At 50.6% G+C, this 12,678-nt stretch overlaps 1 protein-coding gene across 2 annotated transcripts in view; it reads left to right on the forward strand.

Moving 5' to 3' along the window:
* Positions 1–2,419, forward strand: part of TMEM241 (transmembrane protein 241) — a 108,318-nt gene extending 105,899 nt beyond the window's left edge. For both annotated transcript variants that reach the window (XR_009534874.1, XM_060121778.1), the window contains one exon: positions 1,628–2,419. Coding sequence is in view for 1 of the 2 variants with exons in the window: in XM_060121778.1 (XP_059977761.1) it covers positions 1,628–1,658 (31 nt within the window). In the remaining variant the exon portion in view is untranslated. The remainder of the gene's footprint in view (positions 1–1,627) is intronic.
* The last annotated feature ends 10,259 nt before the right edge of the window (positions 2,420–12,678 follow it).

Consider the following 12,678-nt stretch of genomic DNA (forward strand, 5'->3'; position numbering starts at 1 on the left):
TCTGCTTGTCATTTAAGGTAAACATGTTCAGAGTGACCTTTATACATATATAGTTTCACTTTGTTTTTTGTTCCTAATCTGAGATGTCAAACCTTCTACCGAGGATCAAATAGGAAATCTGGGTTTACAATTTTCTTTGTTCTTTTGCTCCCACAAAACCGTGTCTGTACACCTGAGTACAGTTCTGTCTTTGCAGAAAGTGGCATCTGTCCAAATGTCATCTTATGTCTGTCTTTCCACGTCTCATTTGAGCAAATGGAGATTCCTAAGGCTAGAAAGAGCCATGTACAGTTAGCAAACCCTGTCCCCTGTTCCAGCAGGACTGACCTCAAACACTTCTGCAGCAGACAGAGAAAGACAAATACTGCACGACATCACTGATATGTGGAATCTAAAAAATAATACAGATGAATGTATCTGCAAAACAGAAGCAGATATAGAAAACCAACTAGTGGTTACCAAAAAGGAGAGAAAAGGGAAGAGGCAAATTAGGGGTATGGGATTAAGAGATACAAACTACTGTATATAAAAAAGATGAGCAACAAGGATATACTGTACAGCACAGGGAATTATAGCCATTATCTTGTAGTAACTTTTAATGGAATATAGTCTATAAAAATATTGAATCACTATGCTGTACACCTGAAAGTTAATACAATATTGTAAATCAACTATGCTTCAATAAAAGAAATAAATGTACCTCAAAAAACCAAAAAACAAAATTTCTGCTGCAGAGTTTTAGACCTTTTTTTTTTTTCTTTTTAAAGAATCTCTAACAAGGATTTTTTTTTGGTTTTTGTTTGTGTGATTTTTTTAACTTCATTCCAGAGTCCCATTGTTTTTAAAATCTCAGGTCTTTTCTTACTTTGACACTAGCAAGAGGCAAAGGATAAGATGTTTCTTCAATAGACCATCCTGCTTCCTTCAGCTTCCGTTTCTTCTTGGGATTTTTTCTTCAAGCTTTTACCACCATCTTTTATGCCCAAGTTCACGTGCTCAGCTCTGAACTCAGGGTGAGCCTAGAGGGCTGTAAGTCAAGGGACTGGCCTAGATTACTGCTCTCATTCTCTGTGGCTCTCTGGGCCCCTGGCCCCCCTGGTGGGGAATCCTCAGGTTACCCCAGCACTCCCTTTTACCTGAAATGATCCATTTGGTCATGTCCTATCTTGGTCATGTCCTTGCTGGCCCCATGTCAAAGCCAGGGTGTTTTGTCTTTGTATTTGTCCAAATAAAGAATACGCTTTCTGTCAAGAGAAGCAAAGTTCTGTGTGATTGTGTATTATTACTAATCTGCTGTGGATATAAGGAAAAATAAACCATTTATTTTCTCGGTAATTGGCCTTTCTCTTCTCTTCAGCCTGGACAGGAGAGTATTGCAGAAAAGGTTGTTATCCTTGGGGAGTGAGTTCTTGCATCTTAAACACAGGCCCAGACTTCTACCAGCATCCAGGCCACTTAGCTCTGCAGAGGGAGGTCCACCCAACTCCTCCCTCTAGCCCTGCCCTGTCCCGTGTAACCACCAGCCGTGTGTGGCCGTTGAGTACTGAGAGGGTGCCCCACCCCTACCTACCCCAATGGTATTTACACTCCTTGCAGTTCCCGTCTCTTTCTCTTGAATCCGGTCTAGCTCTGACTTGCTTGCTGCCAGTAGGAGGTGATAGAAGCTATGATCCCAGACTTCCAAGGCCAGGTTGAAAGCCTTGCAGCGCCTGCTTTGATCTTCTGGAACGGCCTTTGGGAGTCCTGAGCTGCCTTGTAGAAGTCTGACTCCCCTGAGGCGGCTGTGCTGGAGAGACCAGGTATAGGAGCCCTGTAGACAGTCGCTGCTGCACCCAGCCTTCTCACCACCCCACCAGGCTACCAGACATGTGAGGGGAGCTGCCCTGGACCTTCTAGGACCAGCCCATCTGCCAGCTGAGTGCCGTCAAGTGATCTCAGTCAATGCCACGTGGTGCAGAAGCATCAGAGCCTGCATGAATGCCTGACCACAAAATCATGAGCTACAGCAAAATTGTTTGAAGCCACTAAGTTTTGGGCAAACTTGTTATACGACAGAGAGCCTCGAATTCCCTTCGTCTCAGGTGGATCCAATCTGAGCACTCTGAGACCCTCCCCTCAATAGACTTGTTCCAGGAGAACCAGTCTGCTCCAGCTGCCTTCCGCCCTGGAGCTGCCTGGAGAAGGGGGCCCCCGCCGCGTGTCCAGGGCTTTCCCAGACCCCCATTACAGGGCAGGATCTGTGCCTTTGGGTCATAGAACCTCATTCACTCATTCATTCATTCAAAAAATACCGAGAACCCACTATGTGCCAGGCTCTGTTTTGGGCTTGTGGATATATCTGTAAATAAGATGAGTCGCCCTGAAGCTTACTTTCTAGGGGTGGAGACAGACGATAAACAAGTAAATAATGGAATTTCAGAGAGAGTTAAGTGCTTTTAATAAAATAAAGACACAGACTCTTCTGAAAATCTGATGAAAAGTAAGGAATTTCTCTTCCGAAATGTGCAGTCTCACACACACACACACACACTTAAGCATGTAGTTGGGGGATTTATTCTCCCTGAAGTCCACTATTGGGCCTCTATTGGATTCCAGGTTAAGAACAACTGAGTGAGAACCTCTTTGGGGGACATGGGGTGGAGTCAAGGGTGCCCATAGTGGAATGTGCTGCCGCCCCCCACTGGTCTCAGTGGAGGCCAGGTCACTGGGCCTTGTGCAGACAATGGCGGCCACGGAAGGCTCGGCCCTGTCTCGGGGGGAACCTCAGGCTGGTGTGGGAGAGACGCGCAGACTTGAACATGGGTCTCATGGTCCATTTCAAGGGCATGGTGCACCTGGTAGGAACCTGGAGAGATGCCGCGAGGGAGAAGTCCCAGCTGCGAAGCCCAGCACCGAGAATCACTGGGGGCCGTGCAGAGTGTTGCCCAAAGGGCTTCACTCCTGAGATGTCTCACCTAATCCTCACAAGGAGCCTTTGGCGGAGGAATTGCCATTGGCCTCGTTTTGCAGAGGAGAAGGCAGACACGGAGAAGGTAAGTCACATCCCTGAGGCCCTCAGCTCGGTGGAGGGTGCGTGAGGATTTGAGGGACGTTCCCAGCCCTGCCTGTCAGCTCCCACGGTGGCTGCCCTCCCCACGCGAGTGACAGGGGACCCGAGTGAGCAGAGCCGGAGCTGGGGGCTCCAGCCATGCTCAGGCAGTAACCGCCGGCGAGGCAGGGCCCAAGAGGCCAGGAGGTGGGCTGGGTCAGGCAAGGGGTGTTTCGAAAGCCTGGCTGGGAAATTATGTTCGTGAGCACCCGTGATGCTCTAGATGGGGTGCAGGTGCCTCCCCCATGCTGTGTCACAACCTGCCCTGCTGTCTTCACAATGCTGCACTTACAGAGGACGCCTCCAAGAGCCTGACCGGACAGGAAACCTTGCCACGCTCACCACTCCTGAGCTAAGATTCCAAGATGGCTTTCACGACCCTTCTGCCCTGGCCCGTCCTGTGTTATGCGTTGTCTGTGGGCACTGCCCACGTCACCCCCACCACGGACCGCTGGGTTCTGAACAAACCAGACGAGCCAAGCCCCCCACCGGTGGCCCTCGTACAAGGTCCAGGGCAGTGCTGTCCCCCGTGGGCGTCGGCCACTCGGACCCCACGCTGGCCGTCTGCCTGGCGGCTCCCGGGTCCTCTGACCTGGGCAGTAAACCCCTGGGAAGGCTGAGCCCATCCTGGAGCTCACACGGGGCTCCCCTCTGTTCTGGAGACGTCTCAGAGACTCAGACATCCTGTGCTCCTTGTGGAACGGGGGATCCTTTGCTCCTGCTGTGAGCTGATTTTCGGTGGCCTGGCCAGCAGAGGCTTGCCCTGTGCAAAAGCAAACCTTGGCACACAGACCTTCGTCCAGTTCCATCCAGGCCCAGCCGGGGAGGGGTCTGAAGGGACCGCGCCCCGCTCCACCCCCCAGCTCCCCTCCCTTGGCCGCTGAGGGTGGAATCCCATTTAAACAACCGCCTGAGCCAAAGGGAACATTTGAGTCATTTATTTCCTTCTCGCTGTGTGAAGAGGCCCACGGGCGGGCGAACACAAGGCCTCTGTGCCTGTTTGTCTTCACACCCATCACTCCGAGTGAGCCTCCGGGACAGCAGTGGAGCCCTTGGAAACGTGGGGATTTAATCCAGGCACCATTCCCTGGCCGGTGGATTTGCATGACGCATTAAGAGGAGCTGTTTAGCGAAAAGGGCTCTAAGTGGGAGATAGAACCCCAGGTTCTGTCCAGGCTCTCTCACCACCCCGGCAAGTGATAGCCATCATTCCTCCGTTTATCTCCTCTTCCCTTCATTCATCACACACCTACTCTCCAGCAGAGCTGGCCGCTGCTGGAGGGGAGGCCCGGCTCTTCACACAGGGGAGGCTGTGGGCAGGGTCTGCTTCGCACGGAGAAAGCTGCAAGTTGTCCCTTGTCCTGGCGGAGCAGCTCTGGCGACCCTCTATGTGACTGTCGAGTACAGCAAATGCACCCTCCCTATTCTCAGGGAGGCCCTGAGTCGACAAGAAGACCTGCAGACTGAGCTCTTTTAAAAAAAATAACAGCTTTATTGAGATATAATTTACATACCCTAAAATGTACCATTTTGTTTAAGGTGTTGGGTTTCTTTCTTTCTTTTTTTTTTTAAGTCGTTATTGAATTTGTTACAATATTGCTTCTGTTTTAGGTTTTGGTTTTTGGGTGTGAGGCATGTGGGATCTCAGCTCCTCCACCCGGGATCCAACCTGCAGCCCCTGCACTGGAAGGCGAAGTCTTAACCACTGGACTGCCAGGGAAGTCCCTAAGATGCACCCGTTTAAAGTGTACAGTTCGGTGGGTTTTAGTATATTCACAGAATTCTGCAACCATCGCCACTATCTAATTTGAGAACATTTCCGTCACCCGCAAAAGAAACCCTGTACCCGCTGTCACTCATTCCCCCCCCCGCCACTCCCACTGACCCAGGCAATCCATTTTCTATCTCTGCACACGTGCCTGTTCTAGAGATTTCCTATGAACAGGGATCGTGCAGCATGGTGTTGGCTGTCCTCTGGGGAATAAAGGGCCTGGGTCCCTCGTTGGTGGTGAAGCTGGACAGGGGAGAGGAGGCCCGGTCACCACAATCCCGCCGGTGGTACCACTTTAAAAAGCTCCCAGATCTGTCCTCGTCTCTCCAGGGGTCTTGAAGGTACAATGGAGTCAAACCCGTCATTCTATTTGTGTGTGTGTGTGTGTGTGTCGACTACTCATCACATGTTCTCTAAGTAAAGCACTCTTTCCCAGGAGAAAGGAGAGAACAGACGTGGCGGGTTTGCAGGTTCGCCCTCGACAGAACAGACTCACGCCCACAGGTGACAGAGGACGTGGACCAGGGAGGGAACCGAGGGCACTGCCGTGAGAATTTTGAAACCATAGAAAACAATCAGAAACAATGTATATCAACAGCATGTGTAAAATAAGCTACAGTTCAAAGTTAAGCTGAATAACCAAACCATGAACATTACCTCCAACTAATATTTGCTGTTATTTAGAACATTGCACATGTTTTCAATAACTTAAAAGTGAATTCTTCACATCTCCTAATCCCCCCAGGAAGTACAAGTTTCTTTTCAGTAGATTTAAATAATACATCCAAATATTTACCCATAGTAGGAGATTCTGGCATTAACTATAGCTGAGTTTAACAGAAATATAGAAAATCATGAAGATATATGCAGCGTTTAAAGATGATCACTTGTAGCAGTTCCTTAGAAGTCCTAGGGGAGAAAGGCAGTTCTCTACTTCCTAACAGCACCTAAGGTTTATGCTGCATAATGTAATTCAGCAGGACAGCGTTCTGACCAATGATAAGCAACTTACAGAAAATTCTTTCTCCTCTTCAATGTTTCATTTTAAAGCTACTATTTTGACCGTCTCCAGCCCCAACCCCAGCCTTGGCCTCACGGTGGAGGCAGTTCGTAACCTCACCTCTGCGTGTGGGGAACGGATTCTATGACGGAGGGTCCGTGACTCCCCGCTCGGCTGCCCACCACCCACCCCTCCCAGCCATGTCCGTTTGTCCATCCTGCAGGCTATGGCTCAGCTTGGCCCCAGCTGCCCCAGGAGTGCTGGGGCTCCGAGCCCGTCTCCAGGACCCAGACGAGCTCAGGATCCAGATGGCTAATTGCTAACCCCTTATACATTTCCTCTTCCTCAGTGTATTTGTTTGCTAGGGTTCCGGTAACAAAGTACCACAGACTGAATGGCTTAAATGGCAGAAATGTCTTGTCTCACGGTTCTGGAGGCTGGAAGTCCAAGATCAAGGTGTCGGTGGGGTTGGTTCCTTCTGACGGCTGAGAGGTGTGGCTCTGTTCCTGGCCTCTCTCCCTGTATCTCTTCCCATGGTCTCCTCGCTATGCAAATTCCCCCTTTTTAGAAGGACATACGGGATAAGGACCCACCCTAATGACCTGATTTTAACTTGATTACCACTGCAAAGACCTTATCTCCACATAAGGTCACTGAGGTACTGGGGATGAGGACTCCAACATATCTTTATGGGGTGGGAGGACACAATTCAACCCATAACACTTAGTAATAGAAGTTAGATGTATTTGAGCGACTGTGTATAAAGCTAACAGATACATTCCCAGCCTCTCTTGTAACCATGCAGCTTATCTGAGTAGGTTCCAACCAAGGAGATGTAAGCAGAAGTTGGTGGGTGAGACTTTGGGGACAGTTGCTTAAAAGAGCTCAGAGAGGTAAATCTTCTGCCTTCCTTCCGCTTCTTGCCTGGGTTGAGGACATGATAGCTGGAGTTTTAGCATCTATCTTGGGCCTTGAGACAACCTTGAAGTTGCAAGTTGTGGCCTTAAGATAGTGGAACAGAAGCTAGAAGGAGGCTGGGTCTCTGATGAGATAATGGGGCCACCATGCCACCTGAGGACTGCCCACCTCCAACCATTTTAAGTGAGAGAAAATAAAAAATTCTCCTTTGTTATTTCTAGTCTCTGTTACGAGCCCCCAAGGAGCCAGGATGGTGCCGTGGGGAAGACATGTACTAATACTTTGGCACGAGACAGACCTGATTGGGTCTGGACCCTCCTCTGGACCATTTATACACACAGTTGTCTCACAGCATAGAAATGACCTCTCTGCTTGTCTGCCCTCCCCCTACATGGTGAGCTCCTTAAAGGTAGGGTCCATGTCTGTTTGTCTTTGTTTTCCTGGTGCCTTGCACAGAGCTGCACATAAAAGTGCTCACTGAGTGTTGATCTGAACAGATTTTAAACCCTGTACACTTACCAGCTCTGTGGTCTTGGACTCTGAGTCTTAATTTCATTAATGATTAAAAAAAAAAGGAGGTTATAATACCAGGGCTGTATTAAAGATGAAACACGAATAAATGTATAGCATTTAGCATTTGTTGGATGTCCAAGGAGCAATAGCCCTCATTAGTATTAAGACCACATTTTCTACAAAATCCTAGTTCTAGGCCCGGTGTGATGTTCCATTTACTTCTGATGACCAGACTTTTGCTTTGTCCTAAGAGCAAGTCTCTGACATACACACATTGTAGTCATCGGGTTCCCGTCTTATTCTCTTTGACTTCTTTTGGTCTCGAGAACCTCATCGGTACACAAGTCCCTGGGTTGCCTGGGTTCCAATTCTGGCATCTGCTAGTCTGTCCGTTTGAGTGCAGGTAAGCCTTCCATGCTCAGCTTGGTGATCATCTAAGTCAGGACACAGGGAGCATGGGGGGCTTTACATTCTATCTGATGGTCCTGGTCATAGAAGAGGGCCTTCCCATGAAGAGAGCAGCAGAGATGGCCCCAGCGTTCCACCCTTCCCAGTGCCCAGGCCATTTGCAATGCGATGGAGCCATTTCCCCACTGCTTGGATCTGAGCTCTGGCTGATAAATGCAGTGAAAGTGACACTGCCAATTTTGGGTTAAGGCCTTGAGAAGTCTCAGACACCTCCACTTGTGTTCTTAGACTTCTCTGAGCCCTCTTCTTGACCAGTTCAGCAAGAATCCTGCCAAGCCAGTTTAGCAAGAATGCCCCCTCCCTCCACTTGGTACCTAACCAAGTTCCTCTTGGTATTTTTCCATCCACTGACTCTCTCACCCTGCCCATTGGCTATAAATCCCCAGCTGCTTCTGTTGTGTTCACAGTTGCATTCAATTTTTATCTCCTATTACAATCGTCTGGACCCCTATTGCAGGAGTCTTGAATAAAGTTTTCCTTGCCTGTTTAACTCTACCTGACGCACGTTTTCTTTGACTGCTTCCATCCTGAGAACAAGCCCGGACTAGTCTACTGGAGGATGAGAGACCACGTGGAACAGAGCTAAGTCCTCCCAGCTGAGGCTGTCCTAGACCAGATGCCCTCAGCTGACAGCAGTCACATAAACAAGCCGGGTCAATATTGGATGCACTAGGCTCAGGCCAGCCGACCCCAAGGCTCATGAGAAATAATAAATATTCGTTAGTTTGCTCCACTATGATTTGGGGTGATTTGATTTGCAGCAATATTGTGTCAATAGCCTATTGGTACAGAGGAGAAGAAAAGGGAAGAAAAGCAGAGCAGGACCTTTTGAAAGACTCCCCCTGTCTTGAGCACCGTGGGTCCTGCATGGTGTTACGATTCCCGTAGCGATAGTGAGAGACAGCCCTGTGTCTTTGGCTGCCACTCCCGGAAAGGAGGGACTAGAGCTGCAGCGGACTGTGTGGGTCCCACAGGCACCAGGCTGCAATAGAGAAGGGAGGGAGGATGGGGCACTGGGCAGGAAGGGACCGGCTAGTTATGGGGCTGCCCTCATGGGATGCGCCAGCTAGGGAACAACCAAGTCCTGTATTCCAAATCCCTTCAAGTGACAGCACTGGGACTGAGCTATTCATAGCAGGGGAAGAACTCTGCAGTGTCCGCGGTGGAACGCACCCTGAGTCAAAGTGCAGGAGTCAAAGTCGCCCCTCGAACGTCCTCCTCCTCAGTCCGGGGCTCCACCCTGCCCGGGCCTCCTGTCCTCCCCCACAGCTTCTCTTGCCCCCTCAGCCCTTTACTCTTTTTCTAATTTTTAAAATTGTGGTAAAAGATGCATAAGGTAAAATTTATCATTTTAAACCATTTTTAAGTGTACAATTCAGTAGCATTAAGTACATTAACAGTGTTGTACACCATCACCACTGTCCATTTCCAGAACTTAAAAAAATCTCAAATAGAAATTCAGCACCCATTAAATAATAACTCCCCATTCCCTCTACTCCCCGGCGTCCCAGCCCCCAGCCCCTGGTAACCTCTATTCTAGGTGCTGTGTTTATGGATTTGCCTGTTCTAGGTACATCATTTGAGTGGAATCATATATTTCATTGGCTAAAAAGTTTGTTTGGGTTTTCCTGTAACATCCGAATGAACTTTGGGGCCAACCAGTATTTGTCCTTTTGTGCCTCTCAGCCCTTTATTCTTCTTATTTTTTGGTTGCGCTGGGTGTTAGTTGCAGCACTTGGGCTCCTTAGTTGTGGCATGTGAACTCTTAGTTGCAGCATGCATGTGGGATCTAGTTCCCTGACCAGAGATGGACCCTGGGGCCCCTGCACGGGGAGCATGGAGTCTTCACCGCTGCACCACTAGGAAAGTCCCTCAGGCCTTTATTCTTACCAAAAGTTTTGTTTCCAGACACCTGAAAAGCAGCCCACCAGGGATATGTGCTTTCTTTAATTCCCATCCCCCTTCCTTTGACCTGCAAGTGTCGGGTTACATGACCTTGGCCTTGGGGAGCCCCTGTCCCCATCAAATCCCCAAAGAAAACATACATATCAGGGGATTCCCTGGTGGCGCAGTGGTTGAGAGTCCGCCTGCCGATGCAGGGGACACAGGTTCGTGCCCCGGTCTGGGAAGATCCCACATGCCGTGGAGCGGCTCCGCAACGGGAGAGGCCACAACAGTGAGTAGGCCACAGCAGTGAGAGGCCCGCGTACCGCAAAAAACAACAACAACAAGAAACACACAAATCAGTCTTCCTGACCACACTGAACAGGGGCTGTGAGGATGCCCCGCCCTGCATTTTCCTTTCCGCCTTTTGGGCCCAGCTGTTCTCACCACCCGCTCCGCACCCCTGGCTGCGCTCGCTCCAGTTGGACGGGGAGCATCGAGGTCACTGTGAGCCTCAGGTTTGTCTAACCGACCCCCAGAGGGCAGGGTCCACATTCCTTGAGCAGCCCCAAGGGGCCCGCCCAGTTTTAGGTCAAAAGCTCCACAAGTAAGCTGAGCCTTAATAGCAGAGGCCCTGGCTTGAGGTGGGCTGGAATCAGGCCAGCCCAGTGGGGTCGGAACACCCAGTGGGGCCTGAGGTCTGTAGGCAGCTTGTCTGTGAGTCAATGAGGTAAAGGAGATGATGGGGAAAATGCAGAATATTTCCGTTTCCACCCTCTGCTGCTCCTCCCTGCAGCCTCCACAGCCTCACGCACACACACTCACACACATGCTCTTTCACACACTCACACACTAGCTCACACCTGCCTCAGGGACTCATGTTTTCATGGCCTGAGGTGAGAGGGCTACTCCGGGCATAAATCAAAGAGGTGTTCTCCAGGACCCTGGGGGCCGTGAGCCGTGGGGTCAAAGGTGACCCTGAGGGGGAGAGAGAGGGTTCGCTCTCACTTCCTTGAGAGTGCAGTGCTGCTTTGGCCCTTTGGCACCCTGGGGACAGCACCTGGGGGCCCGTGGGCAGGGGCAGAAGCGGGCCTTGAGGTGACGAGGCGGCCTCAAGAGGCTTGAGGGCCTGCAGAGACGCAAGGCGGCGGGGAAGAGGGAGGGGGGAAGGGAAAGGGCCAGCAGGGGCAAGGGCTGGCGGCTTGTTGTTCTGTGTCTCACCCCCAGGAACTCTCAGGTTGCCTTCCATCAACTTCGCCCCCAGCAGGAGCGCACCAGACAGTAAACTCCACCTTGTCCTCAGGCATGGAGTTTATTTTCATTCTTTACTTTCATTCTGAAGCTGATTCTTCATTATTGAGACTTCTCTACTTGCCTTTCCTGCGTGGTCTTTCCCAGCCCCCTTGGTCAGGGGGATGCATGGCTGCCTCTGTTGGGCAGGGGGTTCTGGGCTGGAGTTGAGGAACCCCACGGAGCCCCAGTTCTTTACAGTGGGAAACGTAATCTAGAACCTGAAACCTCGTAGGTTTGCTGACTTACACAGGAAAAAGTTATATATGTCTATACGATATGTATGTGTAAACACACATTCACCACACATGTATGTACATACGTATTTGTACGGGAACCACACACAGACCGTTTATGAAGGTATGCTGCGTACCCCGGCACCCAGCACATCATAAGCCGTAAGTGTTATTGGTGACCCTTGTCATCATCTGGGACTCTCCCTAGCAGTTGGCTTTCTGTGGCAGGGGACTTGGGGTGTCCGAGCAAATGGAGTGTGACAACGAGGTAAAGTGACTTTAAGATCTCTTAGCACGTGGAACATGCTGTCACCCAGAAGCCCTCGTGCATTCATTCGTTCCTCCAGGAAGTCACAGAACAGCGCAGATTACGTTCTCTACACGTTCAAAAGCACCAACCTCAAACGGCTCCCTGCTCTATGGAAACGATCATTTCTCAGGCTGGTTCACTTTCCCCGTCTCTACAACTATTCCAAACGTTTTCGCTCTCTTCAAGCCCCATCCCCTCCTTGCCCTCCTCCTTCCCGTTTGGGTGGGCCCCGCCACTTAAAGGGAAAATGGAAGCTGTCAGAGGAGAACAGTCACCTTCCCGATCTCATCTGGACAAACCTGCTCACCTGGGCACGTCTCTCCCCTGCTTTTCCCAATTGAGGAGTCCTTCCTCTCCAACTTCACATGACTCCCTCGCCTCTGCTCATTTTGATTCCAGCCCCTCCTGCCTCCTCAGGACCTGCCCTCTCTTGGTTATTTGAACTTATCCCTCTCAGCTGGCTTTACATACCCTCAAGTCTTTCAACACAACAACAAGAAAACGAGGACGCAAAACGTCGACCTTGACGTCTTTCTTTAACCTCGCTGTCGTAAGCTGGCTCGCCGAGTATGACCAACACACCTCCCGATGAGACAAAGCCGAGGGCATTGCTGCCGCCCTGGCAGGGAGGGGAGGACAGCACCGCTTGGATTTCAAAGCCAGGAAGACAAGGTCAGCATTTTGGTTTGAAGTGAGTACTGTATCTCAGTGTGGGGAGTTAGGATCAGGTAACAATCACAGCACCACGGTCCAGGACGGGTGGAGACGGCAAGGTGAGGGGTTCACAGAACCTTCAGGCACACACGCTGGAGATGCTTTTCACGGAAGAGTTGTCTTGGGGGAAGTTTGCGTGGTAAACACTATTTGCTTGGGAGCACAGTCCCCCCAAGAGTAAAGAAATGCTACTGAAGATAGTAGAAGACTCTGGGTGGGCAGTAAGGTGTGGTTTCACTTCCCTCACCTAGGTTGAGCGTGGGTAGAACGTTTTGGTTCTCAGCCTCGAGCTTCTGCCCTCGCTCCTTCCCCCCGTTCACGACTACGCTTCTCAGAAAAACCCTTCTCTGCTTGCTCAGGCCATTCCCTCCCCTCCCACTCATTCCTTAACCCTGCAACCCGACTGCAGGCTCCCTGGGAAGCAGGGCTCACTACGCCAAAGCCTGGATGCCACGGGGGCCTCATCGTCTCCCCGTCGAGCTCCTG

This window comes from Lagenorhynchus albirostris, chromosome 14 (assembly GCF_949774975.1).
Source record: "Lagenorhynchus albirostris chromosome 14, mLagAlb1.1, whole genome shotgun sequence".
Lineage (NCBI taxonomy): Eukaryota > Metazoa > Chordata > Mammalia > Artiodactyla > Delphinidae > Lagenorhynchus > Lagenorhynchus albirostris.